This window comes from Tribolium castaneum, chromosome 5, assembly GCF_031307605.1.
Source record: "Tribolium castaneum strain GA2 chromosome 5, icTriCast1.1, whole genome shotgun sequence".
Lineage (NCBI taxonomy): Eukaryota > Metazoa > Arthropoda > Insecta > Coleoptera > Tenebrionidae > Tribolium > Tribolium castaneum.
In genome coordinates this window covers 10833902-10854037 of record NC_087398.1, presented here as the reverse complement: position 1 = coordinate 10854037, position 20136 = coordinate 10833902, and the positions used below count along the sequence as shown (strand labels likewise).

General features: G+C 32.8%; 4 protein-coding genes across 15 annotated transcripts in view; all 4 read left to right on the top strand.

Moving 5' to 3' along the window:
- Positions 1-2616: 2616 nt before the first annotated feature.
- Positions 2617-3707, top strand: LOC103312935 (sodium/potassium-transporting ATPase subunit beta-2-like). The gene is made up of 5 exons (XM_015980010.2): positions 2617-2773; positions 2816-2929; positions 2977-3248; positions 3297-3465; positions 3510-3707. Exons 1-5 carry the CDS (start codon positions 2713-2715, stop codon positions 3614-3616), a joined length of 723 nt encoding a protein of 240 aa, XP_015835496.1. The 5' UTR covers positions 2617-2712; the 3' UTR covers positions 3617-3707.
- LOC100141520 (sodium/potassium-transporting ATPase subunit beta-2-like) lies at positions 3653-4840 on the top strand. Its single transcript, XM_001813199.4, has 5 exons — positions 3653-3793; positions 3839-3940; positions 3992-4269; positions 4317-4485; positions 4642-4840. The coding sequence occupies exons 1-5, from the start codon at positions 3715-3717 to the stop codon at positions 4743-4745; spliced, it is 732 nt and encodes a 243-aa protein (XP_001813251.2). The 5' UTR covers positions 3653-3714; the 3' UTR covers positions 4746-4840.
- Positions 4841-6267: 1427 nt separating this feature from the next.
- Positions 6268-7790, top strand: LOC103312937 (sodium/potassium-transporting ATPase subunit beta-2). Its single transcript, XM_008194854.3, has 6 exons — positions 6268-6438; positions 6486-6626; positions 6672-6776; positions 6831-7000; positions 7053-7293; positions 7348-7790. The coding sequence occupies exons 1-6, from the start codon at positions 6414-6416 to the stop codon at positions 7449-7451; spliced, it is 786 nt and encodes a 261-aa protein (XP_008193076.1). The 5' UTR covers positions 6268-6413; the 3' UTR covers positions 7452-7790.
- Positions 7791-10692: 2902 nt separating this feature from the next.
- The window catches only part of Ndae1 (Na[+]-driven anion exchanger 1), a 36566-nt gene continuing 27122 nt past the window's right edge, over positions 10693-20136 (top strand). For 9 of the 12 annotated variants that reach the window (XM_008194859.3, XM_015979989.2, XM_015979988.2 and 6 more), the window contains exons 1-2: positions 13947-14263; positions 14576-14665. In XM_008194859.3, coding sequence (XP_008193081.2) covers positions 14581-14665 — 85 coding nt within the window. In that variant the 5' untranslated portion in view covers positions 13947-14263; positions 14576-14580. Of the gene's footprint in view, positions 10971-13945; positions 14264-14575; positions 14666-20136 lie in introns of those variants that run through there. The other 3 variants (XM_064356998.1, XM_015979984.2, XM_015979990.2) reach the window with 2 other exon arrangements.

Below are 20136 nucleotides of genomic sequence, written 5' to 3'. Positions count from 1 at the left end.
TAGGAAACCGTTTCAAAAATAATTTATTTTTATTGTTGCTCAAATTCTATTGCGATCATGACTGTTAGACAACGTTGGCACATATCATTTATCTAAAAACCGTTATTTATCAATAACTTTAATACAAAGAATTTTTTTACTATTTTTACCTTTATATGCAACCAGTTCTCTGCCACACACCGTTGAGTTGGTGCGCCAGTTTTTGAGCACGCTGTATATACTATGTTTTCTAGAATGTTTACAAAAGTTTATGGACTTTTCTATGTCTTTATAACCCTCTAGAGTTTTAAAAAATGCAACAAAACGTCAATAGTTTTGGTTTTTCCCACTTTTGGCAAAATTTTAGTCGATTTCCGGTACGCGGAGCATTTATCGGGCAATAACTCCGGAAGTATTAGATGATATAACGTCAATGAGTTAATTACCTCTGGAAAGCTTTTTGAATTGTCTGTCAATCTAGAAACAAGGATAATTTTCCTCCGACCAATAGTTTTCGAGATAACTGCTACCAAAGCAAAAATAGGTAAAATTTATACGGGTTATTGTTCCGTCTAAATACCTCATTAAGGGTCTATTAAAATTTAACAACGCAAACAGACTAATCAAAGTGCTTCAATTTGGCCACGTGATCAGTTAATCACGTATTTAATTGCAAATTGAATTAATTATTCTTCTAACAAACCGGTCCTTGAAGTATCTATTAGAAGTTCTAATGCTGATATTTATCTGGATTTATTTATACTTATTGGTACTCGGCCATAATCTGTTAAGTTCTGCTCAATAAAAATATTTTCAAGATGGTGGCACTTCCGGTTATAGTGAAAGTCGCCATCAATTTTCTCATTTTAAATGGGAAGCTGTTTTTCATTGCGTTTTTGAATTACTCGAGTTATTCTAATGCAGTTTTCATCAGCTTCTTCTATACCTAAGTTTAATCGTTTTCGAGATAATTAGTTATTTTAATTGTCACCTTTCACTACAAAAATTAGTAACTCCTATTTTTAGAAAGTTTGAAAGCATATTTGGAAATTTTAAAAGAGAAAACCTAAATGTCTGTCATTCAGTGTGTTCAAAATTGAAAAAAAAATTAATAAACTCAAAAAATTTAAGGTCAAGTTTTTTGTCAAGTGGACTGCTCCAATTTTTGTTTTACCAGATGAAGGAAACATTTTTTTCTTCATCGATTTGTATTGGCATTGCCTTTAGCCGTATGTGATAATTTTCAAGCTAGAATGTCTTTTTTTGATATTTTGGGAAATTTCTTTATTTTAATAGTAATAAAATCATAGATGATTTAATTATAATTAAAATATAGAAAAGTTTATATGTACCCATTTGAAAAGTAAACTTATTCTTAAAGTACTGTTTACTTATTTCAAAATGACATGCGGCCCTTGGTCTTCTATTTTACGTAATTTGTTATTATGTCTTGGATGAGTTGATTGGTTTCTTTTAATCTTTTTTTTTTGAATCTCTCTTTTGTTGATCTTGATTTTGCTTTAAAACCTCACTACTACACTACACACTCTCTTACTAAGTTTGTCTAAAAATCTTCTAAGTCTTGCTATTGAAAAGCTTTTAGAACGTTAAGCGAATTCATGCCTTCAGGAATAAAATAATGATACATAATTTTGGCAGATCCAATTAAACAATTAAACTGGACATTTATTTTGCATAAATAAATTACTTTTGTCGTTACTAACCACAGCTGTTGCATAGTTTGCCAAAGAAACACTCTTCTGATTAAAGAAACGACTAATTTCGTTCGAAATTTTGTTAACCTTCTCGTTAAAACAAAATAAATTCATTGAATTTTGGTTTGAAAGAACTTTGATTTCTCACATTTTTTCTCTCGTTTACATAGCAACCTATCAATCTATGAGATTATGAGAAAGAACCTATGTCTAATGAAATTCTTAATTCCAACAGAAAGTTATTCTAACTTGAAAATTCTTAAATATATAAATGTAACAGTGTATTCAGCAAAACAAAAACCAAGGCATTCCATTTGAAAAAATTAACTTATAAGTGCTTCAGCAAACTTGTCCTTAAAAATTTGAGATTTGCCATACTTTTTTTAAAATTTTGAAAACAACAAGGGAAAGATCTAAGCTTTCTCTTTCAAATTATTTATTATTATTCAGTTATCGATTTTATATAAAAAACATATAATAAAAAACAGCTTTTCATTTAAAATAAAGTAGTTGATAAAGACTTTCGGTATAACCGAAAGTGCCACCACCTTAAAATTTTTTCATTAAGCAGGATCTAACAGATTATGATTGTTTACAAATTTTCAGCCGATTATCGTTATTAGAACTCTCAATACTTCTTATATGGGGTTTAGACGAAACATCCTGTTTAGCTCCGATTTTCAAAGTGTCTCAAAATTGATTAAACCCACTTCTAATAGATTTTGATGTTCTTTTAATGCGTTTTAAACAATACTGATTATTAGTCACCTTAATTAACAAATTATTTTATTAAATAATGATTATTATTCCACCCCCAGTTCGGATTTTTTTGGCATATCTCTCAGCCAACAAATAAATATAATTGTTTGAAGTAAATGAAAAAATGATAATTATTGCATAATTTGGTCTCCACTTTTCAAAACTAAATTTACAATTAGTTCATTTTCTCCCACTCCTGATAAACTGTTTGACCCGACAAGTAAACAAATTGTCGTTCTTTTCATCAAAACTCAATAAAATGTCACTATTTTACGTGACGTTCCTCTTCCTGGCGATAAACAGTGCCATCGCAAGCCCAGGTAACTCCGAAAGTTTAAACAAAACTTGATTAACTTTTCCAGTTTTGCAATTCAAACCTACACCAAGACAAAGCGACTCAGGTTTGATTTGGTTTGTGCCACAAACTCGAACCACATATCGGCATTATGTCGAAGATTTAGACAAATTCCTTACAAGTAAGTTTCTTTCAAAACAAGTGGATAAAACATGTTGAAGTTATTAGGGTACAAGAACGGGCAAAAGCCTGCAAATGTGTGGAAATGTGACCCAAATGAGACACCTCCCCAAAATGTAATTTGTGATGTAGATGTTAGAGCTTTGGGACCTTGTAGTACAGCACCTGATTACTGTTTTTATCGCGCACAAATCTGCATTTTTCTCAAATTAAGCCACGTCACGAATTGGGTCCCGGAGTTTTATAACAGCACAAACTGGCCCTCCGATATGCCACTCTCTTTGAAACAGACTATACACGAAGAGGAAGAAAGAGGAACCGTAACGTTCAAAGAATTAAATAAGAAAAAAGTGATAAATCAATTTTAGCACCGGAAAATTTGGGTGACTTGTGACGGGGAAACTCCGGCTGATAAAGAGATGATTGGAGCCTTGGATTACAAGCCATCGCAGGGCTTTTCCCGCCAATATTTTTCCATTACAGATACCAAAAATTATCTCAGTCCTTTGATCGCTGTTCATTTTGAACGACCACGAAGTTTGTAATTTTGCGTTATTGCATCTACTAATTTAGTTTTTCAGCCGGGGTTCTGATTAATGTCGAATGCGCAGCGTGGGCGAGGAACATACCACGGAAAAACAAGCAAGGAATTGCTCGATTTGGATTATTGCTTGAAGACATGTTGTGAATTATCAGAGGTCATTTCTTATCACTGTACTTTAGTTTGAACTTGTAATTTACAGAGTGTGAACAAGAAAAATTAAAACTGTTAAAACCTCGTCCAGAATGCAATTAATTTATTTGCTGGTTTTAATTTCTGGCGCTAGATGCTGCCAAAGCCGCTGGAACTCAAACAAAACGCCAGGTAAAAGCACACCAATCAAATTTTTTATTTTGTCATAATCCCTAGTTTTGGTATTGAGACCCTCGACAGAAACGAACCTCATTTGGTTCAAGCCAACCGACCAAAAACGCCAACATTACAAAACCGATTTAAATAACTTACTCAAACGTAATAAATTAATAGGTTTCAAATCTATTTTTTAAGTGATAGTTACTCCAGGTTACAATAACACTAAACAATTTGAGAATGTGGTTTCCTGTCTTCCACACCAATCACCTCCACACAACAAAATTTGTAATTTTGACGTCAATTCAAATGTAATGGCCCCCTGTCTACCAAAATTTGGTTTTGGGTACGATTTTGGCACACCTTGTGTCTTCCTAAAACTGAGTAATGTTCCAAAATGGAGACCTGTGCCTTACAACAGCTCGAACATGCCGTCAGAAATGCCAAATTTTTTGAAAGACACCATCACAAAACTGGAACCTCGAGGAATGGTAAATAAATACAAAAAAAAAAGAAAAAATAAAGAAAAAAATTCTAGCACCAAAATATTTGGGTGAGTTGTGATGGCGACACTGCAGCCGATAAGGAACACATCGGGGCTTTAAGATATCTGCCTTTTAATGGCTTTCCAAGTCAATATTTTCCGTATAATGGCGATAAGGAGTATCTTGACCCTTTAGTGGCTCTTCATTTCGAGCAACCCATGCGTAAGACCGATCAAAGTCGCCTGTGACTTGAACATTAAGTTGGCGGCAATGTATCAAGTCACTGTTTTAAATGCTGCTATCTTAACTGGACTGCCGCAGGCCACTTTGATGAGAAGTTTAATAATAAAAGGCGCGGTAAAAATGATGTTTTTTTAGGTGGTGTTTTGATTAATGTGGAATGTGCCGTATGGGCGAGAAATATACCACGTGACAAGGAAAACAAACTGGGAATTTTGCAGTTTTCGTTGATGATAGACTAATAATAAATTAGTCTAATTATTTAATTAAAAATTTGACTGAAAATTGGATAATTTGAACACTTTTGTTTGGAAATAAAATTTAAATCAAACGATAAGGACCTTCTTTAACAATGTATAGAATAAAAATTACGGATATATAAAGATTAGGACAGTGGTTAGAATATGAAACGACGTTCCCGTCTTCGACAGTTCCGTTAACGCCGCCAGAGAGCGCAATTGTTCCATTACCGTCTAAGTTTTCAGTGAAAAAATGGTTGTATTTTTATAACGGTTAACACCTAGCAAACAAAAAAATACAGGCATATAGTGCATTAAATTCTCAATATTAACACATAAACTTAATGCAAATATTTTATCGTAAACTATATTAAAAAAAATACCAATTTGCATTCTGCTCATATTTTTCAAAACTCTGCGAATATGGTTACAGATGTAAGAAAAAAAAAAGAAAGAAAAAAGAAAGTTGTTGAGAATTAAATTTTCTACAAAAAAGTCTGCGAGACCACATCGTTATCTTCAACAATTTAAGCCCCAAAATCATTCAAAGACGCTCAAGCGACAGATTTGCTTCATTTTCCTGGTGTATTGTATTGGAATGTTAATTTATACCTAAACTATTGAAGATAGAAATATGGTGTCGTGGACTTTTTTATAGGAAATTCAATTCCCTACAACTTTATTCCTTACACTTTTTTTATATCTTCAACCATATTCGCAGCGATTCCAAAAATATCAGGTGAAACGCAAATTGATTATTCTAAGCGATAATTTTATGCACATGGTCGCATATTTATCAAAACGCTGGGAATACAGTTCAAGATACAAAAAAAGTGTAAGGAACAAAGTTGTAGGGAATTGAATTTCCTATAAAAAAGTCTGCGGTACCATATTTCTATCTTCTACAGTTTAGGTATAAATTAACTTTCCGTTACTTGTCTACCGATAAAGTGAAACAAATCCGTCGCTTCAGCGTTTTGAACGACTTTAGAGCCTAAACCGTTAACAATAGAGATATAGTCTTGCAGACTTTTTTAAAGGGAATTTAATTATCTACAAATTTCTTCTCAACAATTTTCTTATATCTTTATTCGTATTCGCAGCGTCTTGAAAAATACGGGACGAAGGACAAATTTTAAATTTTCAATAATTTTTTGTTCATGTTTCTTATGAAAATTTTAGCCGTCAATTTTTCTCAGTCTGTTAAGAGTGTAAAGCTCAACATTTCAGCATTTTTTCCAAGTAATTAGTGAATTGGTTGGATTTAAATTAATTTAAAACGACTTGGCACCGAGATGAAGCGCCCTCATTCCTAGTCTGCCGTACTATTTTTTTTAAGGTCAGAAAATCCTGCCATTTTGTATCTGGTTTCCTAAGTTATAGTCCTCCGTAGCTCAATTGTTGAGCAAGTATTTTAGTAATTTTTAAGCTTTGCTGTTGGTATTTTCTCCAATATTAAATGAGCAGCACGGAAATAATTCTGAATTGTAACAAATATACTGATTGCCCTTTGAAGAATCACAATTTGTACCTAACTAAAAATGAATTAAATCATTTTCGACTTTTCGTTGTTTTTTATGATTAAATCTTCTGGTCAGTAGATTAGAGGTCGTCTAATTATAGCACACGAGATTAAAAACTGGTCCATTGTGAGTGCAGTTAAAAATTGCAATGAAAATTTCAGCCAAAAGACTTGGTATGCATTCACTACACTCCCCACCGAATAATTATTACACCCCACAGGAAAAATCCTATTATTCTACTCGGTTTTTTACACAATCCTTGGCGTTTTCGCCGCTGCAATGTTCACAATTTTTCTCAAAACACTAGATGATCGGGCCCCAAAATGGCAACTGGATAAATCACTGATCGGAAGCAATCCAGGTTCAAACTAAAAAAATTTAATTATTTACCATTCTATTTTACCAGGTTTAAGCATCAAACCGCCATTTCCTGACAACATAATTGCGTACAAAAGTAACGACCCCAAACAAATATCAGGTTTAAGACAGCAACTCGATGAGTTTTTGGCTCGTATACCAATGTCTCCACGCAAGTTTCGTTAAAATAATCAAACCATTATTGCAGCATATTTTGAAAAACACGATAATGTTCAAGACTGTGACAACAAAAAATTTCCAGATGAAGGAAAAGTTTGTGATTTTACCATTAAAGATTTCAGTCCCTGTGTCCCTGAAACTAATTACAGTTACGGCAGAGCTGATGCCGGGCCTTGCGTTTTCCTGAAAATTAATAAAGTGCAACAAATTTGATTTTTCCATTCACTTATTTCAAATTTATTCTTTGTAGATTTTTGGATGGGTGCCTGAAACTTACAACGAGACTGATTTACCACAGTTCATAGAAAATTTCAGCTTTCAGCGCAACAAAATATGGGTAACTTGCGAGCCCCAAAATCGGAACGATGCTGAAAATATTGGCCCCCGCTTCTATTATCCCGACTCAGCTTTTGAGTCAAAGTACTTCCCTTTTACAAACACTCGCGGATATTTAAGCCCGCTAGTTGCTGTATTTTTCGAAAACCCGAAACGTACCAAATCCTAGCCGAAATAATCCTGTAATTTTTACCAAAATCTCGTTTCAGGAGGTGTGCTGATCAAAGTCGAGTGCAAGCTGTGGGCAAAAAACATTCACCACGATGCCAAAAATAGCAAAGGGGTTGTCCGTTTTGCATTATTAATAGACTAAAAAAGATGGAATTTTAAAAAAGCAACAATCGCAATAAAAATGAAAATTCTTGGCACACGTGCTACACAGGTTTTACACGCTTTATTATTATCAGAGTTTCAGTTGTTACCGGTTTGGGCTTGCAATGGTTGAGATTAAAAAACTTGTTCCGATTGAAAGCACTCCAATCTGGTTTCAATCCGATTAATCTGATAATTGAATTACATTAAAAATAATATTATTCGCAATTAATTCAGAAAAGGGGAAAGTTTTCCTTGAAGCATTTTTAGTTTTGCTGCGATGTTCATTCAGTAATTGTGGTGTTTGGGGACCAAATAAATAAAAATTACATCTAAATAATTGTCTGCTTTCATGTCATTCCACGTTCCTCATAAAGTGAGTCTAATATTAAATGGTATTAACAAAATCAATAAAGATCCTGTAATAAATAAATTAAGCCAGTATCCCGATCAGAAATTTAATATTCACTTTTGATTATTGATAGTTTGTAATTGTTGTGACTAATTGTATGATAAAATTTCTTTGTATGTGGGTGTTTGTCGTAATTTTTTTCTAAATACAGGCTGATCCTTAGGACCTACATTAGAAACTTTTCAACTTCTAATATAGCTAGAGCTTAAAAATTTTGTATACGATCCAAATCGACCATTCTGACTTCAACTAAATTATTTTCCTAAGTGGTTGAGCTTCCAAGTTTAACATTTTAAGTAGTAATCAGACATTTTTGTTGCATATTTGAATTTACTTTCTCAAGTTGAATAAAATTTACCCAAGATTTTGTTACTTATCTGTCATAGTTTTTAAGTCAATTTTTTGTTAAAACTTTCATTTGCAACAGTTTATCTAAGATATCACAGCCCTTGTACCCTTTGCAATAAATGAATATATTTTTTTTTGCATTCGATAACCGAAGGTTTGAAAAGTGTTCTAAAATTTTCAAAATTCTCAGCTGTCAAATTCATGGCTAGTATGATTTTTTCAAAATGGTTATCAAAAAACTGCTAAAACTGAGTTTTTTTTCAAATAAAACTACCCTATTCTTTTAACGGCAATCAGAAGAGCATCAATATTTCTGGTGACTTTTATTATTACGTGTATATCTGTCTCTTACAGTTTTTGAAAAAAATCACAAAAAACGGATTTTACTTCGTAATTTTCATAGGTAATCAAGTAGACCTTGCATAATGGTCAACATTTGTCAAACTTTAACATTTTATTTAGTTTTTAGAAGGTTCATTGTCAAATAAGCAGCAAAACAACAATATTTAATTATGGTTTATTATAACTTAGTAAATTATGTAAACTAACTGCCATCGAATTTTGAACTTCTTGAATAAAAATGGGAGACAAGTCGAACATTTCTTTTAATTGATAACACAATTTTATCGTATTTTTCAAAAGTTCACTTGATTAAAAATGAAAATAATTCAGTTGTTTGTGATTATTTCAAAAACTGTAAGAGATCGATATAGAAGACGTTAATAAAAGTCAACATAAAAATTGGTGTTTTATGATTGCCATTAAAAAAACAGGGTCATTCCATTTCAAAAAACTGTTTTATAATCATTTTTTATCGTAATTTAGAAAAAAATCATAGTAGCCTTGCAATTTGATAGTTGATTATTCTGAAAATTTAGGAAGACCCTACGAACCTTTGGCTATCAAATGCAATAAGAATTATTCACTTAAATTCAGCCCTCTTGAAAGTAATTTAGTTGAAGTCAAAATGGTCAATTTAGATTGTATATTTTAAAAGTTAAAAAGTTAAAATGTACATACAAAGGAATACAGGGTGATTACTTTAGAGCCTACAATAGAAACTTTTTAACTTCTAAAGCTAAATACACGACGAACATGTCTAGACATAGAAACACAGGTTATTTAATTTTTTGTTCAACTAAAACACAAATTAATCATTGTACATATTCATATTACATTAAGTAAATGTCGGCAGGATGTCATTAATAAAAGTCTTTTATTATGATTAATAATTTAAACTAGTGGGTACTTTAGTGTAATTACAACTATGTACTAGTTTTTTTACTACAATTTAATTAAATTTGAAATTTAAATTAACCAAATGAGATAAACATTGTGATTTTTCATTGTTGATGTATTAAAGATCGTTTAAATGCAAAATCTGTCCTAACTTTTTTAAATGTCTTAACAATTCTACAAAATAATAGATCAGTTTGCGATGCAAGTCATGAATAGTTTGAAACGTTTTAAATATTCAACAGGAAGTCTTCGGATGTGTTATGTTATATTTCCCTTCAGAGACATTTAAGCAACTTTTGAATAAAGTTCCAGCTAAACACAGTTATCCGTGTTCCTAAAAATTCAGACTGAATCATTCGCTTAAATACTTTCATGGCTTTTGGCTACCTTGTCCCAAAAGTGTTAACAATTACAAAATATAAGTTAATGCAATGTTTTTATACTTTAATCAATACTGAATTGTAGGTCAGTAACGCTATGAATAAGCGACTCGAATTAAAATAAGGTGAACAGAATTCGTTATGCGTTATGTTAAATAAATATTTACCTTCCTTCAAGAAACATTTTTACTACTTAGCTGATCCTCCAAAATAGTCATAATACTTGCCTCAAATATTTCACAATACCAGTTTCGAACATTAATTTTAATTACATTTACAAGTAGGAAAACTTTGCCTAATCCTCCCGAACGTTAAAATGTATTTCATTTCACCTGCAAGATTTTCCGGCTTGTTTATTTCCTCTCTGGAGATGCTTATTTAGCGGTTTACTGGTTCATTTCCTTCCCAAACAGCCTCAGATGCACAAACATGGAACAAATTTATTTGCAAGCAGCTTCGGTTATTTTAATCGCACTTGGATTCGTGAAAATTGCAATTTTAGCTTCGTCGAGCTAAATGACACAATCGATAAAACGCCGATTATTTATAAGTACATCCTTTTATTTATTCATTCAGTTATTAGTTGAGTCAAAGGCAAATAAAATAAAAATTTTATAATTAAATCGAAGCTTTCCATTTTGTCCAATCGATGGAAGGAATGATGATGCTTTCAATTTCGTGCGAAACGGGCGCTTAATTTCCCCCGAAAAATCGCAATTCCCGTTGACCTGTTTTAATCGAGCAGTTGGAGAAAAAGTGTCAAAAATTTGTGCAAATTGGCCGACGTAAAGCTGAATTCAGTTAAAAGTCCGGTGATCAATATGGGGTTTGCGCATGCTGGATGGCCCATCGGTGGCGGTTCGCCTCCAACACTTCCACTTCTTGCTTTCTTAGTCTTGGTAGTAGACGTTTTTTTCCGAAGATGACGTTCCGGGACTTTCCTCTTCTCAAAATACCGGACTTTTCTTGATGAAAAAAGTGCCCTTTTTAAATCAATTTTATCTAAATCTTTTTACTGTGTAGGTAATTCGACTCTTAAATCATTGTGATGCACATTTGCGATACTGACAAAACGCACAAAAGTATTTGTTAGGCCGGTTTACACTTGGACTTTTTGCTACATGAATTTTGAGACGTAGAGGTAAGTGGGAAAAAGCACCAATTTTTGCAAAATGCAGGCACTTTGTTCGATTTTATTTTTGTCGGGATGAGCTTTGCCCGGATTATTAATTCATTCATAGGGCATGCAGTCTATTTTTAAACTGTTAAACACTCCGATGAAGCTATCAGCGTCTATTCGTTATCGATTCGATAAGTAGGGCTCCAAATGTGTTGAAAATGTCACTGAACCAGATTTAGGATCTGGTTTGCCCAAAGTGATTTGAAAAAACTTCCAATAGCTTTGATCTTTTACTTGCTTTATTTGTAGTTTTTGAAACACACAGTTTAATGTTGCTCGAAGGGAAATATTTAATTAATATTTCAGTGTGGGTGTGCTACTGTAGCATCTAAAAAATTTAAATCTAAATGGATGAATATCATCAAACGAGATGTTTGTTTAACAGGACTTCTCGTAAAAGCCTTTGTGATCTCATATATTATTTAACAATCCAGTTATTTACTACGGATTTTTAATTTCAAAAATGAAAAATTATTAATTTTTTGTTAACTCACTATTATTTTGTCAAAATCAATAGTGATCTTGAGAATTGTCAAACTAACGATTCTCTAATTACTTATTTCAAAATACTTGTTTCACGCCGTTTAACACCACGTATTTCATTAACTCTACCTTAGTGACCTCGTAATTTACAGTTTAATGAAATTCCATAAAATTGAGACAAAAATATTGGTCATAAACCTATTTGCATATTATGCACGTGAGCAAACCTTTTCTGAATTATCAATTAGCAACGATATGATCTAAATTACGTCACGTGACTGTTAAATACGACTTGATGGTCGTGTTTAACGAGTTTTTAATCGGATGAGAGAAAAATAAACAAAGTCGTTCCATTCGGAAGAATTACTCTGAAGAAAAATAACTTTTACCAATTTACAGCCTATGGAGGACTATAACTTAGGAGACGAAACGAGATATATGTACAAAATTGTACCCAAAGAACTAGTACGGCAGAATAAAAATGAGGGCGCTTCTAACGTTGACGCCAACTCAGTTCAAATTAATTTAAATCCAACCAATCATTAATTACGTGGAAAAAAATGCAAAAATGTTGAGCTTTGCACTCTTAACAGTTTGAGAAAAACTGACGACTTTTGCACTTCGTCTCGTATTTTTCAAGACGTTGCGAATACGGTTAAAGATACAAGAAAAAAGTTAAAAAGAAAGATGTAGAGAACTAAGTTTCCTTTAAAAAAATCTGCGAAACCATATCCCTATCGTGAGTGGTTTAGGTTCCAAAAATGCTCAAAGACGCTGAAGCGACGAATTCGTTTCACTTTACCGATGGGCAAGTAAAAAAGTTAATTGATACCTAAACTGTTGAAGATAGAAATATAGTGTCGTAGACTTTTTTGTAGGAAATTTAATTCTCTAAAACTTTGTTCCTTCATTTTTTTGTATCTTCAACCGTAATCCCAGCGTTTTTATAAATATGTGACGGTGCGCAAAGAATTATCAATTTACTTTACATCTTATAATTTTGCAAACGCTGCGAATACGGTTGAAGATTCAAAAAAAGTATAAAGAACAGAGTTGTAGAGAATTAAATTTTTTTTTAGAAAAAAGTCGGCGACATCATATTTTTATCTTCAGTGGTTTAGGTATAAATGAACTTTCCAATACTTCACCACCGACAAAATGAAACAAATTCGTCGCTTAAACGTTTTTGAATAATTTTGGGACCTAAATGGTTGAAAATGGTCAAACTTTTTTGTTGGAAATTTAATTCTCTACAACTTTTTCCCTAGTATTTTTCTTGCATCTGTAACCTTTTTGCAACGTTTTGATAAATATGGGGCCGAGTGTTAATTGGTAAAAGTTTGAATTTTTTTAAATATAGTTTACACTAGAGTATAAATTGTTACTTCTGGGCCAGGACATTTGGTGTCTTAAAAATCAAGGTAGAATCTTACAAATTTGACTGTTTTCCAAGGCATTTTGTCAGTTTTTTAGTTTTTTAGAAATTTTCCGTATGGTTACTTTTGGGAAAACACTAAATTTGTAGGATTCTACCCTGTTTTTCGTGTGCCCAATTTTTGGTGGCCTACACATATTTGGGAACTTTTGGGGTGGATAAAAATTAATGATTTTTGAGAAGTTTTAGGCCCTATTCGGTTGTTTGTTTTTGGGCAAACAGCTAAATTTGTAAGATTTTGCCTTGTGTTTTAAGACGCCAAATGTCCTGGGCCAGAAATAAAATGTCATTTTGGGGGCTTAAAAACAAGGCATTTTGTAGGTTTTTTAGATCTTTTTCTTATGTTTACTTTTAGAAAAACAAGAAATTTGTAGGATTCTACCATGTTTTTTCATGTGCCCAATTTTTGGTGGTCTACACATATTTGGATACTTTTGGGGTGGATAAAAATTAATGCATTTTGAGTAATCTTGGGCCTTTTTTAGTTGTTGACTTTTAGGAAAACAGTCAAATTTGTAAGATTCTACCTTGATTTTTAAGACGCCAAATGTCCTGGCCCAGAAGAAACAATATATACTCTTCTGTTTACGATAAAATATTTGCATTTTATTCATGTCTTACTATTGAAAATTGAATGCTGTATCTGCCTGTATTTTTCGTTTGCTATGTGTTAACCGTAATACAAATACAACCATTTTTTCAAATTCATTGCTCTAAAAACTAGACGATAATGGAACAACTGCGCTCTCTGACGACAGTAACTGAACTATCGAGAATGGGAACGTTTTATTTCTACGTCGTTTCAGATCCTAATCTTTAAATATCCGTAGTGCAGCTATTGGCAAAAGCAAAGCGACGAAAACACAACCAGCAATACACGTTTAAAAGCATTCGAAAATTTTTCAATATTTTATCAAGTTGGGATTTGTGATTGCAACTATTCTAGATATTGGGTAATTAAAGTTATATTGCACTGGTGGGGCTTAGATGTTTGAGCGCAAAACAAAATAAAATTTGATAAGAGACTAGTCGGCTTATTAGTTCTCGTAGTGTTTTGCTTTGTGATTTCCAAGGACAAACAAGTACTTAAGTTCGAATACAAAGCAAAATATTTAAATAAAGTGACAAAACCGAACTTTGGTTCAAAATAATCGCTCGAGGAAATTGTCAAAAATACACAACAATGAAAAAATCCCCTCTTTTGACTTGAACGAATAGCGTTCCACGTGTTATCTAATAATTCTCGTATTGTGCGGTTTATTTTCATTTGAATCGTGAAAGGCTAGTAAGCCACCTCGAGTGCCAGATTTTGTGCCCATATATTTTGGATCAATCGGTAAGTGTCGCACGCGCTTTAAAATTTATGCCCGAAAGTAATAAAAATATTTGAACGATTGTGATAAGACTGGATTAAACCAACGATTTTATCTGTCGTCTATTGACTGTTGTTTAGAAAAATCCGTAATTAGCCCAATTGGGCCGATTAGGCTTATTTTCCAACTAAAGCGGCGGAAATGTCTTAATGAGATAATTGCCGCAAGGCTACTTTTCCCGCTTGTATATACAGAGTGTCCAGTCGAAAATTTCCACTTGCCTTATCTGGTGATAAACGCAGACAGTGAGGTGCTGATTTTGGTGTCTTTTCCAGACGCGATGGACCTAAGACAGGACGATGAAGCTTCCAAGGACCCAGCGGCGGAGAAAGCCGTCCTGTCCTTCGACGAGGACGACTTTGAAGGTATTGTCCTGAAACAATGGGAAATTGTGTCGAGGTTTGAGTTTTTCGAGAAAAAACCAGTTCGCGCGAGTATCCTACAAGGGTGTTCCGAACGTTTTACTCAAACGTGTTCGGAAAAAATAAACAACTTTTACATAAATGCATAATTAATGATGACACGTGCCGAAGAGATGGAATTTTATTGTAATAAATGCGATGCAAATCAGACGAAAATGTCACTCTTTTTTTTCATTAAATTCGCAAAAACTGGCTGCTTGCCCAACAAAATGTGATCTTGGCACCCGGTCAGATGTCACTCGACTATTGTTATCAATTTTGTGCAACAATTTTGAAATTTTTTACGAAAAATTCCATTTAATTTATTTCAGTTTGTGCAAATAAATGATTAATTGGTCAGCAAAGCAATGTTTACATTGTGAGTGGAATATGCAAATAGGGAGGAGCACGTGGTCAAAACCGCAACATATGCATATTAATGGATGCAAATCTCACATACCACCTATATTTTTAATTTTAATTTCTCGAAAAAATTCTATCTCTAAATAACAAATAAAAAATAAAAAAAGTAACATTGCTTGCGATCCAGCTTACGATGTCATAAAACTCCTTTAATTTAGTTTAATTATCTGACAATAAATAACAAAGTTATAGCTTGCGCTCGCTACCTATAAATATTTCTAATGAAATAACTGAATTTTACTGTCAACGAAAAGCAAAAATAATAAGTAAATGCCAGCAGGGCTGAGAAACGACGGATTGAAAGTGAAAAATTAGCCGCGTTTATGTTTGTTTGCTAGGAAATGCCGAAAAATTGCAATAATTGGCCAATTTGGAGCGGTTAACAAGAACAAAGCTGCTTCCGCAGTGGTGACACAGTTTTTGTGTTTCGCAGAAGATTCAATTAAAAACTAAAATTTGATACAGGTTAAAACGCTTAGCTTTGAACCACTAATCAAATTATCTCCCTATTTTTAGTGTAACACGATCACAACAAAAACAAGACAAAATGCCATTCATCAAACACTTTGTCTTTGTGTTTCACCAATTCGATTACGAATGAAATTTCATCAAAGTTAATTGGCTTAAGCTCGAGAGCTTTCCGCCACCTTCAAAATCCTTTCCAGAGAAATAAGTCAGGAGTACGGAGAACTATAGCTTAGGAGACGAACGAGATACTAATCGCGGAATTTTCCGAACCCAAAAAAATAGTTTGGCGGACCAAAAATGAGGGTGCTTCGTCTCGGTGCCAAATCCAACTAATTCACTAATTACTTGAAAAAAATGCAGAAACGTTGAGTTTTGCACTCTTAGCAGACTGAGAAAAAGGACTAAAATTTTCATAAAAAACATAAGAAAAATATAATACAAAATTTAAAATTTGGGCATCGTCTCGTATCTTTCAAGACGCTGCGAATACGGTTAAAGATACAAGAAAAATGTTAAACAGAAATTTGTAGAGAATTAAATTTTCTTTAAAAAAGTCCGCGAGACTATGTCTTTATCTTCAACGGTTTGGGCCCCAAAGACCTTCAAAGACGCTGAAGCAACGGATTCGTTTCATATTACAGTTGGTTAAATAACGGAAAGTTAATTTATACCTAAAGATAGAAGATAGAAATATGGTGTCGTGGACTTTTTGTAGGAAATTTATTTCTCTACTATTTTGTTCCTTACACTTTTTTTCTATCTCCAACCGTATTCCCACCGTTTTGATAAATATGCGACCATGTGCATAAAATTATCGCTTAGAATTATAGATTTATTTTTCACCTTATATTTTTGCAAATGCTGCGAATACGGTTAAAGATACAAAACAAGTGTAATAAACTAAATAGTAGCGAATTAAATTTCCTACAAAAAAGTCCGCGACACCATATTTCAATATTCAACGGTTTAGGTATAAATTAACATTCCAATACTTAACCACCGGCAAAATGAAGCAAACCTGTCACTTGAACGTCTTTGAGCGACTTTGGGGCCTAAATGGTTGAAGGTAGGGATATGGTTACGCAAACTTTTTTGTAGAAAATTTAATTCTCTACAACTTTTATCCTAACATTTTTCTTGCATCTGTAACCGTATTTGCAGCGTTTTAAAAAATATGGGTCAAATGCAAATTGGTAAAAGATTGAAATTTTTTAAATATTGTTTGCGATACAGTTATGTTTATGCGTTACTATTGAAAATTTAATGCTTTATCTGTTGTTTTTTCGTTTGCTATGTTTTAACCGTTATGCCAAAACAACTATTTTTTCTTAGACGGTAATGGAACAACTGTGCTCTCTGGCGACTCTAACGGAATTATCGAATCCGGGAACGTTTTATTTGTACGTTGTTTCATATCCTAACCTTTAGATATCCGTAGTCCGGTAAAAAGCTAGACAAAGCTTGAATTTATAATTTTATAAATCCAGGAAAACTACTTACGTAGCGTTAAATAATGCTAATTTCAATTATTATCCAGAGAGAGAGAGAAGGTCGTTTTTAAATTACATGTAATTACAATCATCTCGGTGCAATTAGTGAGTCTTTTATTGCAAATTTTTTACATTTTTTAAATTCGTCAAACAAAGTGTGAGCTCAATTTCGGAGCCAATCGATTAGATCTGACATTATCGTGGTTGTCAGTTTCCACTTTAGTTCTTGTTGCCAGAAATAAAACTGACACGAATTGATTAAAATGATGATTACCAGAGAAAGTTTAAAAAAAATATTAAACACAAACGATAATTTAAATAACAACATTTCAGATGATTGTGTTATCTATGTCAGCTGATGAGTGCAGACAAACAACAAACGGAAACAAATATACGATTCTGGAATTATTTCAATTATAATAATTCACTTAATTTTTGGGTAAAAAAGTCGAGAAACTTGTCAAAAATAAACAAGATGCAGATTGAGCTAGTTCTGTTATCAAACTTGTTTTTTATTATGTCTATACAATGCGACAATAAAGTAATTTCTAAACAATTACAAAATAGCATTGGGATGGAGCATTTTATTGAAACAATAAAAGTAATAAAGATAACACGAAAAACATTCCTCAAAGTTTTTAATAAAGTAAACTAGGAAAAATCGTCGAAAAGCCGGCCTTTGGGTGAAACTACGAGACAACAAACCCATTACAGGCAAATTAGCATCATTATCTCGTCCTCAGGGTTACGGCCAAATCCATAAAAGCCAAAAATTAATCAAGAGTTTGCATTTTGTCGGCGAAAATTCTGCAACAATTTACATTCAGGAGGCACGATACCCTATTGATCCCAGTCTGTTTTTCTCTCATTTCCCCTAGACAAAAACACCCCAGTTCAAAGTTTTGCGAACAAACACTCAATCAAGTGTTTATCGGAATGGCACCGCAAACCGGTCTTGTTTCTTCTAAACAATCAATCATTCAAATAAAAATATTAGATTGAGCTGTTGGAACAAGCGATGATTGCGTCAAGCTCGAAAAACGAGGAATTTTTTTATTTAGAAAATTCAAGTTATTGCTTTTTTATTGCTACGGGACGCAGCCTCCCACTTGTCAGGTGAAATTATGTTACACTTGAGAAGAGATTCATTAAAACTAAGTTAACTCGCCTCAAGTAGTTAATAGTTAAAATTTAGTTATGGCGCTGAATTTTCCTCACCGTCGTAGCAAGAGGGAAATTTAGTTAAAAACTTGTTCGTCAAATGAAAAAATTCACGAGAAGACAGCTGCTCATAAGTGTCACTTTTACACCGAGCGCACAAAAATGAAATTTTTTGGAGAAATTCCAATAAAATTGTCGCATACTGACATTACAAAGCAATAAAATCTATCAAGTGAAAACTTATATTCCAATGGAGCAGAATCACAAAAATAAAAATGAAGATATAAAAGTTTCATTTATTACACAGGGTGATTCAGCCCAGCTCTCGACTTCTGTAGCTCAGTTATTATTAAGCTTTTATAATTTTAAAATCCTAATTTGTAAGCAAAAATATTCCCCTCTGATAGAAAAACATTAATTTTTATTTTTTGTGCATCTTTTAAATAAAAGCTTTTTTCTAAAAAAAAACATTTTTAGAGGGTATCTAACCACATAGGATCGCATTGTCACGCAAATTACGTAAGTATGCAAAATTTCAATTCATTGGGACAACGGGAACCCTTTCAAATTTGGCTCCAAAAATACGAAACAGACAGACAGACAACAAAGCAAGTTAAATAAAAGCTTTTAAAAATGAATAAAAACAGTTCTTTTGTAATAACGTTTTTTTGTTGGTAACATTTTAAGCCTTTTTTTGAAAATCTGAATTCTAGATTATATACACTATTTTAAAACACGCTTCCCATAGCAACGTGTTTTAAATTAAAATGTTCTACCAAAAAAAATTGAATAACACTCATCCGAAAAAGCTTAAAGTTCTAGGGTGTCTAAGTATGCGACAGCCAACGACAGCCCTTGAACTTTAAGCTTGTGTTTTCGCACTCGTTTTAATAATAACTATGTATATCATCAAATCAAAAAAAAACTGTTTTTATTTTTTATTAATTTTTGAAACTAAAGATGTAAACTGATTATTTTTGGTTTTTATTTTTTTAACAGTAATCGTTGACCCGATTTAACAAAAATTTTAGGGAGATGTAAGAAGCACAAAGGCATCATCATGAGCACAAAAAGATAATAGCATGCCATTAAAAAATGATTATTATGACATCATACTTTTTTGGGACACTCTGTATAATCAAAAGTATTTTCTTGAAATGTGTTCTAGACTATAAGTAATTTGACTGAAATAATAACTGAACTACAGAAGACGGGAGCTGAGCTGGACCACCTGTATGAGGAGAATTTATTATTAATTAAATAAATTTAGCGATGATTAATTGTCACAAGTATTTCTGTATCTTTTGCCTAAAAACCTTCTCCTGTCATTAACGCCTTTAATCATCCGAAAATTAATCAAACCGTTCATTATTCTTTGCCTCCGCATTTCCATGAATAATGAAGCCTGGAAAACTTTAAAGAGCGATAAAAGCCATATAACAAGATTACTCCAGCAATATTTGTATGCTAGGCATTTTTTCATAACACAAGATGAAATCCAGACGGAAAAATTCACTCGCAATATTAAAGGGCCTGCAGCATACCTCCGCCGCCGTAATAATACAACTCGTTCTTTAATTTATTTATTTATGATACATATTTGATTGGCAGTTGCCTTGAAAAGGATCAAAAGAAACAAAATCGGGACACAAAGTTTGCTTGAGCGAAATGTGACTGATGTAGGCCACAAACCATCGATAATTCAGGACTAGTTGAAACGCTTTGTACAGATTTGTCTGAGGGATTTTTCCGAACGAAATTAAATTCTACACATTTCGAATTGGATATCACTCAAGAAGCTTTCAAAATAAATCTACCACGATTCTGTTTGATTTTTGTTAAAATTATTTTGTGTCCTTATGTAATCACGAATAAATGTGGATTTTCTTCAAA